Source organism: Ooceraea biroi, chromosome 14, assembly GCF_003672135.1.
Source record: "Ooceraea biroi isolate clonal line C1 chromosome 14, Obir_v5.4, whole genome shotgun sequence".
Lineage (NCBI taxonomy): Eukaryota > Metazoa > Arthropoda > Insecta > Hymenoptera > Formicidae > Ooceraea > Ooceraea biroi.
The window spans coordinates 3,631,441-3,648,850 of NC_039519.1; the positions used below are offsets into that span (position 1 = coordinate 3,631,441).

The following is a 17,410-nucleotide window of genomic DNA, read 5'->3' on the forward strand; positions in this document are numbered from 1 at the left end:
TAACGGCAGATTGGCAGCAGAAACCGAACAGGATCTGCAGCTTTTGACAGTATTCAAATTTACACGGCTATGAATATGTGTTTTCGCTCCGCACCGCTATGCGGTGCACACGTCGAGTTCTTACTCGATGTTAAGATTTAGCCTACCAGTTATATAAGTTAATATACGCGCCTTGGCATGATATTAATTTTTCTGAAAATTTTTGCACTCGCGGCACAGAGGCTCCCATGGACAACGTCCATGTAGTTCACGCACGCCACGAGCAATCTGAAGTTCGAAAGCAAAATTCGGACTCCAGATTAGAATAAATTAACAATAAGAGAGAGATTATGCAACGAACTGTCAGAAAGACACATCAAGCCAAATGTACTTTAATTTAACAAACAAACAATGCGTTCTTTTAACACATGGTAATATAAAATGCCAATTTATAGTGTGTTAAAAGTAAACACATGCTTTAATATATCGTAAATATGAATGGCCAAAAGCTGCGGATTCTGTTCGGTTTCTGCTGTCAATCTGCCGTCAAATGTTAACAAATCCTGCTCGGTTTCTGCCGCCAATCTGCTGTCAGAGTCTGTTAGCAGGCTCTGCTGGCAGATCACTATCCTAATGCGGACATAACGGATGCCAATTTGCTATCAACTTCTGCAGTAATCTGTTGCCAATCTGCTGGCAGATTGCACACATTTTGCTTACTGGGGAAGTAATGTACAGTACGAACCAATCAAAATGGCAGGAAGCAGTGATGCAACCTCAAAATTCGAACTTTCGAATTTGATTTTACGCGCCTCTTTAAAAAATAATGACTGTAAAATTGCTACTTTAGAAAGTAAAATTTTGTAATACATTTTGTTCGCGCGTAATTTTTAGTTAATATGTAATACATTTCTTCATACTTAATATATATTTTTCATTCATTTCAGACATTTCTATATTAAATTCTTTTCTTTAAATTGGAATTATTTTAACAAAGTACTACTGATGAAAATATAATTAACTTTCTAGCTTACTTACTTACGTCTAAGAAATGCGCGTTTTACATAAACATTATTTTAATTGAAATATTTTTCTATTATCTGGATAAAGTTATAATAATACAATTAATGTGCAACCTCTCAATAAAGTTTCTGTATTTAACGTGTCACGTCAGTGATCTTTTTTAAAACAAATACTTATTCAATTTTCAGAAAGAAAAAGAAACGAATAATTATGTTGAAAGCAACAAACTATATCTCTCATTATTCCATAAAAATAATGAACGTAAGAGATAATTGGGCGAATTATTATAATTTATACATCTCACATTCTTATGTATAAGTTTAGATAAATTATCATACAATATAAAATTTATGAAACTTATAAGTAAGATAAAGTTATTATTTATTAATGTTTCAATCTTTTTTCTCGTCGCGTAAGTTAGACTGAACGTTCACAAAACTTCCACCGTCCTTCTCGATAATCGCAAAGTATCAATATCAGAGAAGCCGGAATCGACATAGAACATATTGATCTTTTATAAGTCCGAATTAGCGCTTATTAACAAAATCAAACTTCCACGTTTCAGAGCTTACAGCGGGAGGGCTAAAGTGGACAAATTCCATTACAAACTTTATGATAAAAATAAAGATATTCTGAAAAAATACATTTATAATAGGCGTTGTCGCGAGAAAGAGAAAACAAATTCTTACTACCTTCAATCTTTCATCATCAATTCAATGATGATTGAGAATGTTGAAAAAGAGATTATAAAATTGAAGAAGTTTTGGGAACTATTACTGACGAATCAATCAACTGTCGAGCTTAAATACATCAAGCTAAAATTTATATTGAACGATTCCGGAGTCGCCTGAATCATCGCGATTAACGTATTTGACCAACTTCCGGCAATCTCGTTTCTTCGCGAGCACAAACATAATTCTTAAGAACTCTATTTGTAATTCTTTGCATGCTACTGTGGAAATTTCAATGTTTTGTAACCACGATGATCTAGGTAGAACTATGGGCTCGATGTTACTCGGCTGCAACCAGTTGCAACTGGTTGCAGCAACGAGAGCTTGCACCGAACTTGACCAAAGCAATTTTCCACTTTTCCTTATCTACTCGTTATCGTTGTCTAGATCTATTGTTAGTTAAATACGGCGCCTTTTACTGTGCGATCTTTGGTTCACCGCAACTACAGGCTACATCTACTGTACACAGATTCTGCTGCGTCTCTATAGTGTATATGCACGATCTAACATCCTATTGTAAGCTCTACTAGATAGTGGTATCCTTGTACCTTCCCGACTGGCGACCAATTGTTTACCGTTTACCACATTATCGCGGCACAAGAGGCGATTATTCGTTTTTTATTAAGTAAAGAGAAATCTATATTGTACAATATTGTCTTGAAATATATCAAAAATAAAGAGAACGAATGCTGATTTGAAGAACGTCGTGAGAACAATATCTACTATGCATGCCGCATAATTAAGAGTATTAAAAAAATTTTATAAATTTTGCACGCACAGTTCTCGTTTAAACAGAATTCTGCAATGTGGATTTGTAAGAATAAAGGAATCAGGATGGAATGGAAGCAGCGTATCGTGAGAAGTAAGTAGAGTGCACACATGTGTCGCTTAAAAACTTCCTTCATTTTCTCTTTCTTTTCCATAATAAATAATCCATAACAATGTTTATCTATACAGTATCATAGGAATTCGTAAATTCCTACAATCCGAAGCGGCTACAACGTTCAAGCGTGAGCTCTCCATCAGTTTCATTAAATAAAAATAAAAGGCGAATCATTACCCATCATTCACGCCGATATTATTGTACAATCCTACTAAGAGGTGGTGGTGAGATTTGAGTTCGTATCCGAATTGCACTCATTGTCCGTCTCTTGGAACAAGTACTTGAAGTGCTGAACGTACGGCTGGCAATGTTCCCCCCGCGTGAAAGCCGTGGTGTTGTGCAGTCTCAAGTTACGCTGCTCGAAGAACTTGAACACCGAGTGAAAGAGCGTCGCGTCATCCGTGGCTTTTGCCGCTTCTAAAAATTTCCTCGCCGACACCTGATCCGCCATTCCCACCGATCGAACGTACCTGCAACGACACACGGGGACACGTGAATTCGCGCGCCCGAAGATAGAACGAGGGATGAAAGATGCAGCGGATCGGATCTAACTTTACCGTAAGGCGGGCAAGATATGTCCCTTCGATAGCAGCACTTCGATTATCTCCTCGTGCGCGTTGCCCAATCGCTTCAGCATGTCCAGTGCCAACTGATGCGCCGCTGGGTATAAATTTTCCAGGGAGAGCAGCAGACATGCCAGAGGCTTCGAGTCAGCGACCACGTGGTACTGCAGCAACTGATGCAGCTGATAGTACGCCTTCCGATGTACCAGCGTCGTGATCACCAACTCGTGCAAGTAATGTTGCACCGGTATCTCATGCTCGGCTAATGATCTGGGAAGTCGAACGGTTACTTGAAGAAAATTCGCTAGCTCGATCGTAAGCTTCTGTCTCGGGCGATTTTCATTTATGTTGTCGCTCGTAATGATTTATCTCTTTGACGCGTACCTAATATATTCGAGCAGGACCCATATCACCATCTTTGGCTCTATCGTGTTTTCGGGAAACTTGGATAGTATGTGACTGTACATGTCGCTCTGATCGAGCAGCAGCTTATACTTGAAATTGTCAGCGATCGTCGTCACGTTCTTCACATTATTTTGCAGTGGTGTTCCCATCTGCAGTTGATAAATAAAATCAGCACAAGTGTGAATAACGTTGCCACTTGTCGTAGAGAGAGAGAGAGAGAGAGAGAAAGCCTGCCAAGTTACCTGGTTTTGTATTTCGTTCTCTAAATAATTTCTGTACACGGAATTAAGTTTGTCGAATATGATCGGCATCTCCATCAAGCTTACGGGTAACTGCGTCATAAAGCTTTGCAGAACTTGTATGAGTATCTGTTTAGCGTTAGAGCGCTGCATTAGAAATTCCACGAGGACTATCTTGTCGGTGATCAGCTTCACCAAAGTTTCCAATCTGAGTTCGATATACCTGCAGTAATGTTAAAACGATTGCATAAAGTACACGAAAAATTATTAAAAATGTGTGTATCTCTGAAAGATATTATATTACTAAGTGGAAGCGTACCATAAACAGCCGAGCTTTACGTCAATTATAATATTTGGTTGAAAAACAACCCAATTTGGGGAATCTATAGAATTATGTTAAGACTTGAATCAATTTTAATTAGAATTGCTATTTTATAAACGTGCAAATATGATATTTGCATTAATAACAGTCGAGCCTTCTAATCAAAGGATACATAATTGGCACGGCTGATACATCTGATCAGACAATGTTGCGCCTGGTACCTTCAGATTGAATGGCTTAATTGGCTTGGCCACGGCCACACTGGTATGATGCATCACAGTGCCATCACTCACACCAGAAAGCATAATATCGAATATCATTGATGTCTGTATAAAAGTTAACATTTCAGTCAAGTTCCCTTGTTGCAAATTCTTTCATATATGCTTTTTATACTTAAAATAATTTTTCTTCATGTTAAACAATACCTACTTTTGACGCTTGATGATGAACAATGATCAGATTATCGACGACATTTATGGCAAACCTGCCACCAACGTCCAGTTTCAACATATGGCTTTTCTTAATGGTCATCATTCTGCGAGAGAACATGGATACGACATTATGCAAAGAAAGAAAGAGCAATGTTGGCCACTGTATCTAGAATATCGAGCAAACCCACTTGTGTATAGTATAGACATATACAAATGCAGTTCCCATTGAGCGATTGACTCCTGGTTGATGCCGCAACAAAATTATACAAGGCGTTCCGTACAACACAGCCAATGCCACGTCTCTCTCGGAAACAGCTAACTTTCCTGGCTTCGGTACACTGTGTTCGACTAAAATAATCAGAAAAATAATTGTTATCAGATTTAATTCTAGTCAAAGAAATTTAACAATGTATCGACTGCTGTACCAACTTTCAAACTTGGTTAACTTGTGAAGATTGCTGGGCGTAATGTGCAGCGCTTGTATCTGATTACCAATCGTGCCAGATGACAGTAATACTAGAAAACTCTTGGGACAAAATACAAACCAATTTATGCCTAAACTCAAGCACTTCAGTGCCCTGACGCATCGTTTCTCCGGATTGACCTGAAACAGCACAGAGTTCGGTCCCGATGAGGCACACAATTTTGTTTTTTCAAGCCTCAAGTAAGCGTGAAATAAAATCCGAGGTTGTTTACATGAAACAATTCGACTCCGTGATCCGTGATAACGAGTATTTCAGTGCCGTGCGTCCAGACGAAGCCCAATATCGTGGTGTTCTTTCCTTTGCACGCCTGGGAGTACTCGATGTGATCTAATCCAGACACGGGCGAGTAATTAACAAATTCCACGGACGAGCTGGTGCGTTGGATCGCGAGGACGTTCATGTCCGGGGAAAACTTGATGGAGATCACGGGACCCCTGTCCTCCATGCGAAAGTTCAGGTTCTGGTCCGGGCCCTTAACAAGCACTCCTGTAACTCCTCCTGAGCGAACAGCAAACACCTGTATACGCATCATGTTTACCGTAATTGTGCGAGGTAAAAATTCAACGTTCATGCCGATCGAGGGAAGCGACTAACTTGCTGTTTCGAGTCATCGAAAAACACGTTTGTGAGGCAGCTGACTGATTCGAACCTGATCGGATCAGGAGATAGCTCCAGGTAATAATCATCGCTCTTCCCTCGGTCGTCAGCCTCCATGTCGGGCATGCCTGATCTGTGTATGTATGTACGTTTGACAGTCTCGAGAATCTAGTGCATTAGGCACAAACTACGAAGGCGAGATACCGTGGTATCAAAGCTACGAAGCAGAGCTACCAGTATCCAAGTTCGAAAATCTCTTGTCTAAGTATTCCCTATATTCTCGTCGAAGATAGGAATTCAAAAATCCCTAAACTTTATATATCGAGGTAGATTTCTGTGTCGCATGAAATGTTTCCATGTAGAAAAAAATAAAACAATTCTATATACATATGTAAAGGGATTCTATTTTAATTTTCACAATTATTATGTATAACTAATTATATTCGTGATGTAAAATAAAGTACATGTAAACTTATATATAATAAAATTTATAAAAACAATCTATAAAAGCACAGAACACTAATTGACCAAATAGATCATAAAAATCCCCCCCTGTGTAGTTATTTGAAATTTATTTCTTTTTAAAAAAACTGGTGATACTTTTGGATCCTGCAGCTGCTCTCTGTCTGGCCAATTCCTTTTTACCGGGAGCTGGACTTTTGTGGATCTGCAAAAGATGTTTAGATATCCTAGATTGTAGTCTTGTTCAGAAACATGGATGTCTTAGAACTTATTTTTTTCACTTTCCTACATGCAATGCCGCGTAAATTTACAACAAAAAATCTCCGGTCTATTTTATTGCAGGCAACTTAACGTCTACTAATAATAAGCTAAAATTCACGTAAAACAATTGACCTTTTCAGGTTTAGATAATTCCTTCACTGCCCTCTTCTTTGGGCTTTCCTCAACCGAATCCTTCTTTTGCTTCTTTTCGCTAACTTCATCTTTCGGACTACTTAGCTTGCGTTTCTTATTCTCGGTCTCATCAGGTATATTCAAGTGCTGTGCCAATTTCTTTGAGAGATCTTCAGCAAGATACTCCGATACGATACCATACGCGTATCTCAAGTATTCTATAAAAAGATTGTCATGATTAAACAACATTATCCTGCTCATTCCATATCCTGCTGATAATTTATTTACAGGAAACACAAAAAAAAGCTTCTCATATTTTTCTCACCTGCCTCTGTGGCTACTTCAGATTTAATACTTGTGACGTAAGTAGCGCTTATGGCACTTTGGGACACATGAATTCCCTTCTGTTTCAATACACTAGCTACTTTCTCCGTCTTTGACTGTAACCACTTCAATGATTTGTCCTCATTAAATTTAAAAGCTTGTAATGATTCGTCTCCCTTACGGTCGGCCACTAGTGACAGTTTCAAATTTTTACACTGCGCTAGACGCGAGGTATCTGGAAAGTCTTCGTCCCAGAGACATTGTTCTAAGGGTTGCGCTAATTGCGACTAACAAGAAAAATGTCCGTTAACAGCGAACTCTTAAATTTTTACATAAAAAAAACCAAGGAATAAAATAAAATGAATTCCACAGTTACCTTTCTTAAATACGGTAAAACTAGGAAGATCGGGTCGATTGGGGTCGACAGGTAGAGCTTGCCATCGGACTTGACGCTATCGTTAATGAACCAAGATCTCTTCTTCTCGTCGAAGATCAAGATCTCTTGCACCGTGCGATCTGCAGATCCAAATACAAACATAGCCGGTTTGTTAGAGGCTGGATGCCTGAGTCTCACGATCTCCGATTGATCTTCGTCCATGCCAGCCACTGTATCCGCTAAGATACAAGTATTCTCGTTAATATCCAGTGCAAAGACTGAGCGACAAGTTATTCATAATTTCCACCTTTCGTAAGAAATACCCAGGTATTCACCGACGACTGGCTGCTCGTCGTCTTCGCGCATTTTTGTGGCGAGCCTTTCGTGTGTTTTGGTGGCATTTTTCTCGCGAGTTATTCCCTCATCGGCTATCCAGCGGAATTCAATCAAGTGGCTCGTAATCTCCGCGCGCATAAATACGGAATTTTAATGATTAGTTATCATTTAGAGAGAGATGTTGCTTCTCATGCATGACGTGCCGCGACATTACTCCGTTTCGCGCGCAACATACCTCGAAAACTGCTTGCGAAAACAGCCGGCATTTGAAAGCCGAAGGCGCGCGATTGGACAGAGTCTAGTAAAATCTGGTAACGTGAAGTACAATTCATAGAAAGAGACCAGAGATCATGTTAAGGGGAAGCTGAAGTTGCTAGTGAACTATTTTTTCACTATAGCGATGGTAATTGCAGTTTCGAAAATTCTCTTTATTGCTTGTGCAGGATAAAAAATCCTTTTCCACAAATGAAGTATAGATAGAAAGAAAGCCCGCTCTACAAGATTTTATATTCAAAATGGAAAAAAGTGAAAAACTTGCATTTGTCTTTTCTAACTTTTTTCCATTTTGAATATAAAGTCCTGTAGAGCGGACTTTCTTTCTATCTATACTTCATTTGTGGAAAAGGATTTTTTATTCTGCACAAGCATTAAAGAGAATTTTCGAAACTGCAATTACCATTGCTATAGTGAAAAAATAGTTCACTAGCAACTCCAGCATCCTCTTAGGTGAAGAATGTGGTATTGTGGCAACCGCTGACGTATATCGGCTGTGCCGGCGGTGCGGCGTGAACCGTGGATTGACAGTAGTTGAAGAAGGCTGTGTAGAATTTGTAGAATTCCCGTGAAACTATTTTGTCAGAAGTTATAGTCTAGCCATTTATCAACGATGGGTAGGTATCTCAACATTGACAGGTGTCACAAAATTATCTAAATATCGGAAAAAACTTTGATAGCTGCGCTAGTTGCAATCTAAATATCATTATAATCATTAAAAAAATGATGTTATTGAACATATTGTATATCGGCAATTTAAATTTGCGAATTCGCAAATTCTTTGTTAATTCTGCGTTGTGACGCGTAATCTACATTGTTGTAATATCCTTACAGCTGTCAACAGTGGAGTGTCGTTTGTTTTGTCGTCGATATTGTCAGTGTTGCTGTTCTCCTGGATGCAGATGTACAAAGCTTGGCTCAGCTCGTCGCAATTGGGAACCGTGCTGGGAGGTTGGATGGGATCGCTGTTGTTCATGTGCACACTAACTGCTGTGGGAAACCTTGAAAGTATCTTATTCGGAAAGTACTTTCAACAGAAGCTGCTTCCAGAAGGTAAACTTGAAAGTAAAATTAGCGCATTCGATCACGTTTCACAACATTGCAAAGTCAATTGTTTGCACAGTTGGTGCACGGACAGTCAAACTTTCGAGTTATTAAACGCTACAAATATTTAATATAAATTAATGCATTTTTTTATTCGTTGCAGTGGTTTTCTCATTGACTCTGAGTCTAATCGCATCAGCTCTGATCCATCGTGTGTCCACCACGACGTGTTTAATATTCTCTATGATCGCGCTCTATTACATGAATCGAATCTCACAAGAAACGTATGGTGTGTCCGTGCAGAATCCAGTGGTGCAACTGAAGAAGCGTAAATGAACGTATATATATTGTATACAAATACAAGGATATTTGTATTATATTTTTTCTATTATAACGCTGTACGTGAAACTTCCAGTTTATAAAATTAAATTTAATTTCACTATATCCGTTTAGTCTTGCGATGGATGTTATCTCCTTAGTCTTCATTGAAAATAGATTTCAATTTCCTGGAGTTAATTACCTTGCGTGCACACGAAAGCTTGAACAAATTTTGTGATACGTGTGAAAGGAGTGACGAGAATTGATCACGATAATCAATGAGACAGCTCCAACTTGGTGTAAATTTTTACTTTTATATCGTATTTACAATGTAAAATTTAAACGAACAATATGTAAGAAATAAGAACATATATTTCTATTGCAGATGGAAGTACTTAAGTAATACCTAAGGCTTCTGTTTTCCTTTCTTGTGTTTTTCGGCCTCTTCTCTGTCGCTAAAATACTCGTACGTTTCATCGGAATTTTCCACCTCGACTGGAGAATTTATATGACTATCGTCTGTTATTTGTCTTCGCTTTTGGTTAGTACTTTCTTCTGGTATTATTCGTTTATAAATTGTCATCGCCTGCGAACACGAAAAAAAGTGTATTAGTTGTTACTGAAATTCTAGCCGAAGATCTTACGTTGAAAGAACGTAATGTGGGCTTACAGACCTGTGCGACGAATGTCGAAACGTCTCCCACGTTGCTCGGCAGTATTAACGTATTATTAACTTTCGCCAACTTGTTGAACGCGTTGACGTACTGCTCCGCCACGCTGAGCGCGGCTGCGTTCTTCGCGTCCGCCGTGCCCAGCGAACTTGCGATTATCTGCAATCCCTTCGCCCGCGCATCAGATACCGCCACTATAGCCGCAGCTTCTCCAGCAGCCTTGTTGATTTGCTCCTGCTTTACCGCTTCTACAGTAAAAATTAATCAGGCTCATTATTCTTCGAGTGAAATATTCCCCACTGATTATTGATAAAGAGCATTGTACTCTGATCGCAATGTATTACCTGAAGCTAAAATTTGCGCGAGCTTTTTGCCTTCCGCCACGTTTACCTCCGCCTCTCTGATACCTTCGGATTCCAATATAGCGGCGCGTTTCTTCCGTTCCGCCTCCACCTGCATTTGCATCGCTTCCTGCACTCTTTGCGGTAGACTTATGTCACCTGCAAATGCAGATTTCACATCGAATTCATTATTCTCTCGATAAAAATTGAGACTTCTAGTTATAATAACATATTTGTTCACGTTCGTTGTACAACAAGGCAAGCGTTGCTAGGGCAACTTACGTATTTCATACCGCAGACACGTTATTCCCCATGCTTCGCTGGCCTTGTTGATACTTTCGACGATAGAAACATTTAATTCTTCCCTTTCTCTGAACACTTTGTCCAAAGATATCTTTCCTAGTTCGGATCTCATGGTAGTTTGAGCTACCTGAATTACAGCAAACTCGGCATCTTCGACACCATAAGATGCCAAGTAAGGATCAGTTACTCTTAAGTACAGTACTGCATCGATACTTAGAGTTACGTTATCTGGAAGAGAAGCGTGATTGGATTATCGTAGAAGTGTATGTACTTATAACGTATGTTCCTGTTTGGTAATGTAATAACCTGAGGTAACTGCACTTTGCTCTGGTACATCTATTGCTAATTCCTTCAAAATTTGTACATATCTAACTCTGTCAATGATAGGAAGTAAAATATTTAAACCTGGGTCTAATATCTTATGGAACTTCCCCATTCTTTCTATGATCCATGCCTAAAATGCGTTTATTTATTAAATTATTTTTGTCCAGAATTTTTTATTCTGAATTCAACAAATTAATTTTATTAAAAATGACTTAATACTGTATTTTTAAATATACACACAAGATATACATAAACAACTGCTGATATTTATATTAGAAATATATTAAATAATTACAAACCTGTTGTTGAGGAACGAACATTATGATAGTATTTATTGGAGTTGACGGTCTGTATCGAGAAGCTTGACTAGATGAACTAAGCATTCTCCTTCTAACATCTGCAAGTGCATGGTCCTGCAAAATGTACGTTTTATTAACCCTCTTTTAATTAAAAATGTTTACGTCAATCATGACGAGAGAGCTAACTACCTTAAGAAATCCCAGATTTCTTGCCAACATCGTCGCACATCCAGACACTGTACGCTTATACATTTTTAACTGTATTCGTTTTTATTAGCTACAAAAATATGACACTAAATATATTTACACCTTATATTTTTGTAGGTTAAATTGTCCCGGTAAAAGTATTCCAGTACCTGTAGAAATACATCGAAAAATAATCCAGAATTGCCATAAAATACCTGATACGGTAGAGGGGAAACCGAATAATTTGTAGTTACATTGTAACCAGCACAGTCACTGCAATTTATTCTAGTCAATTGACTACAGTCGCAGCTGCAGGTATTTTATTATACTATAAAGTCACAATGATGTATGATCTGGTATGATCATGATCAAGTATTCACATATTAATACTTTTACAGAGAGTGAAGCTTGCAGCTGATGACTTAAAACAGAGTGAGAAAGTTGAATTGCCCCTAGAGCTTTCTCGCTCTACCAACAACGCTTCATGTGCTATATACAAGATGGTACAGAATAAAACAATAATAAGAATTTTCTTATATAGAATTGACATTTATATTATTTTAATCGCGCACAGATATACAATTATTAAATACGATATTTATCCAACATGATGCTTGACATAAGCGTGATCACGTGATGCCTCTGACCATTCTGACAGTTTCCACATCTGTCTTGTTATATGAGACAGGGTGAGAAAGCTCTAGAGGCAATACAACTTTCTCGCTCCGTTTTAAACCGCCAACCGCCGGCTTCTCCTCTGCTAATAGTAGTATCACAGTATAATGTACAGTAGGGACAAAGAGCGTCGGCACCTTTGATCTTTTTCAGCCGATCCGCCATGTCTTCGGGCGGCAAGTAGCGTATCAATAATATTAGAAACCACCGCTATCGGCAAATATTTTTAATGTGTTTTCTTAAAAACAATTACATATTTTATAAATACATAAGTAATGCATACCTTTCTTTCTCTTTTGGAAAGCGAAAAAATGATATATTATCACTGTGAATCATTGTGAAAACAATTTTGCACCGCACTCGATGTATTCTCTTAGACATTGTTTTTAACAAAAGCACAAAACAAACAATACAATACAATATGCGAATTTTTATGTTTGGTTATGTTTCTCTATCTATATGTGATCACAGTTACGGAGATAATGTGCGTTCTTTACTTTGAACGGGATTGGAAGCCGCCCAAGAACATGGCCGCTTGGGATGCGCGAGCAAATCTGCGCGGCTGACTCGAAAAGGGTGCTTGTCCCTACTGTATATCCTTATACTGTGGTAGTATAGTAGTAGCTATAGAGTATGCGAATATTTGGTTAGGTACATACGTCATCGATCATCGAATATGCTCTAATAACGTCCATCGTCGTCCGATTCATTTATTGCGATACTTCGGTAGACGGGACGCGCCTGTTGCGCATGTGCCGATTCCCCTCCTTCTGGAACCCCCCTCCCCCCCTCGAAGCACGCATTCCTCGGCGGTTGCCGTTCGTCTATACGCATCGAAGACTTGCTTCGTTACACGTCCCGCGCCGGTGCGCGCCATCTTTGAAGCCGTCCGAGAAACGGCCGTCGCTGTCACCGGATGCACCGGATGCCCCATTTAGCCGCCCCTCTCGTTCTCTCTGAGGCGCATTTTCAATAAGAACACTGTGATCGTATGAGATGTGTTTTTTGCGTGTGTGAAAAGTGTGATTTTTTTGTGACAAAGTGAGACCTTCTCGTCGATCCCGGACGACCCGGACGCCGACGCGCAACGGAGCCGTCTCGCAGGTAAGCCTACTTACGCAGGATTTACGCCGCTCGGGAAGATCTCGTGCGGGTCTCGTGCGAAAATAACACGTGTATATATATGTACATAATCAGAGGGCTGAGTGTGCGTTAACGAAACTATTTCATTTAAATCGAAACAAATAAAAAGGAAGAGGAGGAAATATATGTGCAACGTTAGTTATATAAAAGTTGCGTGCGTATATTTATGTATGCATATACGTGTGTATATATATATATATAGATGCTTCATCACGAAGCCGTCATATCGCGAGAATACATATAGAAGCGACTTTAAAGGAAGTCGGCTTATGTAAGACGATCACACAGCGTGCTCCTCGGTTTCGCGTTTCTCGTCCCGCCGCGCCAGCTACCATATTGCATGGCTCTGGCAATTCCCGCTGGCTGCCGTTTCGGAGCATTAGCTTTCTAACGCGAGGAACGCGGTGTCGGGGTCGGGACGGACGGACTCGCCACAACAAGTTCTCTCGGCTTCGATTGCGGAACGAGAACGCAATTGAGGCGAATCGAGGGAATCGATATAGGTAGTGGCGAGCTGCGGGACTCGCGTTGTAGAATCCGCACACTACCTGTTGTGTGGTAGTGCGCTATTATTATCGGCCGTGCTTCTTTATGCTGGACCTCAAACCATAAAAATGCATGTGTGTATATTTACACACCACACACACACACACCTATATATGCCTGCACACGCGCGCGCGCGCGCACACACACACCCCTACACACGCTCGCGCGCGCGCACACACGCACACCCCTACACACGCGTGTGCGTGCGTGTGTAGGCATATATAGGTGTGTGTGTGTGTGTGTGTGTGTGTGTGTGTGTGTGTGTGTGTGTGTGTGTGTGTGTGCCTACACATGCGCATATGTGTGGTACCAAGGTACAGCGGATATCGGACATCGCGATCGCGACAGACGATTCCAATGGCGTGACTCCGTCCTGCGAGAATCAGCGCGGCCGTTTCGCCGGGCGAGAGAACTACTTGTCGTGCTGCGCCACGATCGCATCGGTGTTCTTGGTCGCAGATACACAGAGTCGCCGTGGGTGCGCGAAGGAACGAGGAGAAAGTCCCCCAGGGGCGCGCAAACTCTCGCACTCCCGGCGCATTCCGTGTCCCCGTGAGCGAGAAGCGAGATTTTTGTTTTAACTTGCAGAGTCAAAACCCGATGGATGTTGGATATGTTGTGTCTGCGTTAGCAATCGCGATAGCTCCCGAGGAATTGAACTCGCTCTTCTAGACGCAATGCAATGTAAAATTGTTGATTGAAACGTTTGGAGCGATAGAAACATTTTTGGAGTGATAGAGAAATAATGCTGAGATTTTAAGTCTTCTCTTTTTTTTACAATTAATGTAATCTGCATGAATGTCTTTTAGTTGACGATAAAATCGTTAAATACAATCTTTCGTGTTAAATGGTCTATAATTAGAATGTAAGGTATGAAACTTGAGCTTTTTAAGCTTTAAACTATAAGAAATTGATCAATCACAGTCGATTTCTATTTCATATTTGACTGCGATTTTGGTCAATATTCCTTACAGCTCAAAACTTAAGTAGAATCCGCTTTACAAGTGCAGAAAAGTAGATCCTACGCCACCTGCTCCATTTTTCCTGTCAGCGAGAACGTAAAAGTTATTCTCGTATTTGTAGAACGTCTAAAACATGCGAAATGAATTTAAAAAATTGGATCTACTTCGATTTTCAATTTTAAGTCCTTTTTATCGTACAATTTTTCAGGTTTCTGTGGCTCGCGATAGAAGCACGAAAAGCGAGAACATGAGATCGATTTTTTCTCGATTTACGGCGCTGCGATTCGATTCGATTCAATGACGATTATGCTTATTTCGCTCTTGATGATCTCACGTGTTTCTTCAGTGTGGTCATCGCTTTTCGATTGGTGCGCAAAGTTTAATTGAGCATTCGATCAGATATCCAAATACCTAATGGATACGTAGCATGAATAAAAGGTGCACGCGTTATGTTACACTGGATGCACTACGTGGCATGGCCGGCGCGTCGAAGCCAATCGATGTTAACCGGCTGAGGGATTGACCATTTCTCTTGCTCTCACGCGGCATGGGAGAGCATGCGAAACAGAACGGGATAGACTTCCGATGGTGGATAGGCATAAACTTTCGACAATCTAAATACACGTATATCGAAAAAAATATTCGACTGACTCCTCGACCGTTCCACGGCGTTCCACGACGAGAACGCGTTGCAAAGATAATGCGGCCTTTTTTCGCTTCGCTGCGAGCAAGATAGGTTAGGTATTGCAGAGAGGTTAGGCCGTGCGACACGCGCGAGCGCTGCGATAAAGGGTGACTCGTCGGGTTCGCTTCGTAATTGTGCCTGAAAGTATTGTTAAATTTATCTTATCTTCACAGACACGTACGCAGTCCCGTGATAATCGACGTTGATTATTTTGGAAAAACCGACAATTTCTCCACATGTTTCACAAGATATCCGTTAATGAATATCATTAGCTTGATATTGTTATCAATTATTATTGAAAAATTCTTAAAAAGTTTAAAAAATGAGCAAATTGATAGAAAAATAAATAATATTTCACAAGATATTTATTAATGAATACTATTGGCTAGTTTTGTGATATCGATTATCGTCAACAATTATCTAAACATTTTTAGTAATTTTCAAAAATGGATAAATTGATAGGAAAATAGATTGATATAAGATGAAATCCTTTTCTTCGACCGAACTAGCTACTTTATTAATATCAGTTACAACGTTTCAACCTTCATTTTAGGTCCTTCTCAAGTAAACACAGTTATTTTTTACAATAAAGAAAAAGAAAAAAAATATTACGCAATTATAATAAGTTAAGTCATACACATCAATAAATCGAAAGTAAGAAATGTACAAAAATGATACAAACATCATTTTTGTATCATTTTTGTACATTTCTTACTTTCGATTTATTGATGTGTATGACTTAACTTTACTGTAATTGTGCAATATTTTTGTATGACTTAACTTATTGTAATTGCGTAATATTTTTTGTTTGCTTTTTCTTTATTGTAGAAAATAACTGTGTTTACTTGAGAAGGACCTAAAATGAAGATTGAAACGTTGTAACTGATATTAATAAAGTAGCCAGTTCGGTCGAAGAAAAGGATTTCATCTCATTTGTTATTCTGGCGGAACAAACAATTTTTACTAGATTGATATAATTTCATGTTAATATTGGACGCAAATTATATTGAAAATATTAACCCTCACTCTGCGAATTTTTTAATATGATCGACCAGTAACTTTAGCATACTTTTTAACTAGACACTTCTGAAAGCTAATAATTGCTTTGAAAAGAAAAAAAAACAAAAATCCCAAGTTGTACTTACCCTAACATCATTTGTCAAACACTGATGACAACTGATGCACACCCCGTGTTGCACATATATAGCTTTATAATGTGATATGTCGCTGCAGCTAATGGAGCTATGACGTTTTCTATGTGCATCGGCGGTGGAGTGCAAAAAGCTGATAATTAAATTATTTATTCTCCAATACGCGTTAAATCAGAATGTAAAGTCCGTACTCGACATTAAATACTCGACAGCCCAATTCGGATTCTATTTATATTCAAAGCGATCAGTACAGCCAACATTTAATTCAGGAATCGAACGATTATATTTTCTGCTAATTATGTACAGTTGAAATACGGGAAATCTAATGAAATTTTGATCATTAACAGAATGGGCGGAATATATACGTACGTATTTTATTTGCAGTCGCCACGTGTATTTCCAATTGGATCGCCAGTATTACAAAATTATATTAACGCTACGGTAATACACGAAAGCTTTACACACCTTTTTCTCGTAATAATTGTAACTTCTTTACAAGTTACAATTTTATCATAGCGTTTTTTACGGATTTTGCAGTTAAATATAGTAAAATGTTTTTAATAAGATGCGTATATCTTCGGTGATTTTTAATCAATTTGTTTTTCATCAATGGTTATTAATATTTAAATCAAATATTTTTATGCAACGTTAGTAGTTGACGCTAGATTGAGTGTTTTTATTAATTCTTCCGCAACAATTTAATATTTGTTTTTATATACTATATTTATATTTAACGGAAGCTATAACAATGTGCGCGCGCGCGTGTGTGTGACATAAATAACATGCATCGTAATAGATTCGCAATTAATAGATTCTCGTTATTAATAAAATCGAAAAACCGGCGAGAGAAGAATTACAACTGTGCGGTTGTAGAAATCAGAATAAAATTTACTCTCGTTATTACTTTAGACTGCAGACTGGCAAAAACTTATCGGCTTAC

At 39.0% G+C, this 17,410-nt stretch overlaps 5 protein-coding genes across 11 annotated transcripts in view; 2 read left to right on the forward strand and 3 right to left on the reverse strand.

Annotated features, from left to right (window-relative positions):
- Positions 1 to 2,615: 2,615 nt before the first annotated feature.
- Positions 2,616 to 6,024, reverse strand: LOC105286694 (regulator of MON1-CCZ1 complex). 3 transcript variants are annotated; one of them, XM_011351826.3, is made up of 11 exons: positions 5,656 to 6,024; positions 5,273 to 5,578; positions 5,006 to 5,180; positions 4,765 to 4,924; positions 4,575 to 4,680; positions 4,318 to 4,471; positions 4,143 to 4,206; positions 3,827 to 4,046; positions 3,564 to 3,733; positions 3,174 to 3,449; positions 2,616 to 3,086 (listed from the first exon to the last, which is right to left on the reverse strand). In XM_011351826.3, the coding sequence occupies exons 1-11, from the start codon at positions 5,782 to 5,784 to the stop codon at positions 2,828 to 2,830; spliced, it is 2,019 nt and encodes a 672-aa protein (XP_011350128.3). In that variant the 5' UTR covers positions 5,785 to 6,024; the 3' UTR covers positions 2,616 to 2,827. The 3 variants fall into 3 exon arrangements, with proteins under 3 accessions (XP_011350128.3, XP_026830654.1, XP_026830653.1); XM_026974853.1 differs by having other exon boundaries at positions 5,273 to 5,559; positions 5,656 to 5,792; XM_026974852.1 differs by having other exon boundaries at positions 5,273 to 5,533; positions 5,600 to 5,740.
- Positions 6,025 to 6,128: 104 nt separating this feature from the next.
- Positions 6,129 to 7,793, reverse strand: LOC105286683 (ribonuclease H2 subunit B). 2 transcript variants are annotated; one of them, XM_011351806.3, is made up of 5 exons: positions 7,549 to 7,793; positions 7,214 to 7,452; positions 6,839 to 7,124; positions 6,514 to 6,731; positions 6,129 to 6,325 (listed from the first exon to the last, which is right to left on the reverse strand). In XM_011351806.3, the coding sequence occupies exons 1-5, from the start codon at positions 7,685 to 7,687 to the stop codon at positions 6,230 to 6,232; spliced, it is 978 nt and encodes a 325-aa protein (XP_011350108.2). In that variant the 5' UTR covers positions 7,688 to 7,793; the 3' UTR covers positions 6,129 to 6,229. The 2 variants fall into 2 exon arrangements, with proteins under 2 accessions (XP_011350108.2, XP_011350116.2); XM_011351814.3 differs by having other exon boundaries at positions 7,521 to 7,791.
- Positions 7,794 to 8,211: 418 nt separating this feature from the next.
- On the forward strand, positions 8,212 to 9,310 carry LOC105286678 (protein KRTCAP2 homolog). Its single transcript, XM_011351794.2, has 3 exons — positions 8,212 to 8,439; positions 8,657 to 8,875; positions 9,030 to 9,310. The coding sequence occupies exons 1-3, from the start codon at positions 8,436 to 8,438 to the stop codon at positions 9,200 to 9,202; spliced, it is 396 nt and encodes a 131-aa protein (XP_011350096.1). The 5' UTR covers positions 8,212 to 8,435; the 3' UTR covers positions 9,203 to 9,310.
- Positions 9,311 to 9,479: 169 nt separating this feature from the next.
- LOC105286661 (stomatin-like protein 2, mitochondrial) lies at positions 9,480 to 11,501 on the reverse strand. The gene is made up of 7 exons (XM_011351757.3): positions 11,312 to 11,501; positions 11,123 to 11,236; positions 10,806 to 10,953; positions 10,479 to 10,727; positions 10,200 to 10,355; positions 9,859 to 10,103; positions 9,480 to 9,770 (listed from the first exon to the last, which is right to left on the reverse strand). Exons 1-7 carry the CDS (start codon positions 11,372 to 11,374, stop codon positions 9,591 to 9,593), a joined length of 1,155 nt encoding a protein of 384 aa, XP_011350059.2. The 5' UTR covers positions 11,375 to 11,501; the 3' UTR covers positions 9,480 to 9,590.
- A 1,283-nt stretch (positions 11,502 to 12,784) lies between these two features.
- LOC105286621 (trinucleotide repeat-containing gene 6C protein) overlaps positions 12,785 to 17,410 on the forward strand; it is a 28,472-nt gene continuing 23,846 nt past the window's right edge. For all 4 annotated transcript variants that reach the window (XM_011351685.3, XM_011351739.3, XM_011351747.3 and 1 more), the window contains exon 1: positions 12,785 to 13,087. The gene's annotated coding sequence lies outside the window, so the exon portion shown is untranslated. The remainder of the gene's footprint in view (positions 13,088 to 17,410) is intronic.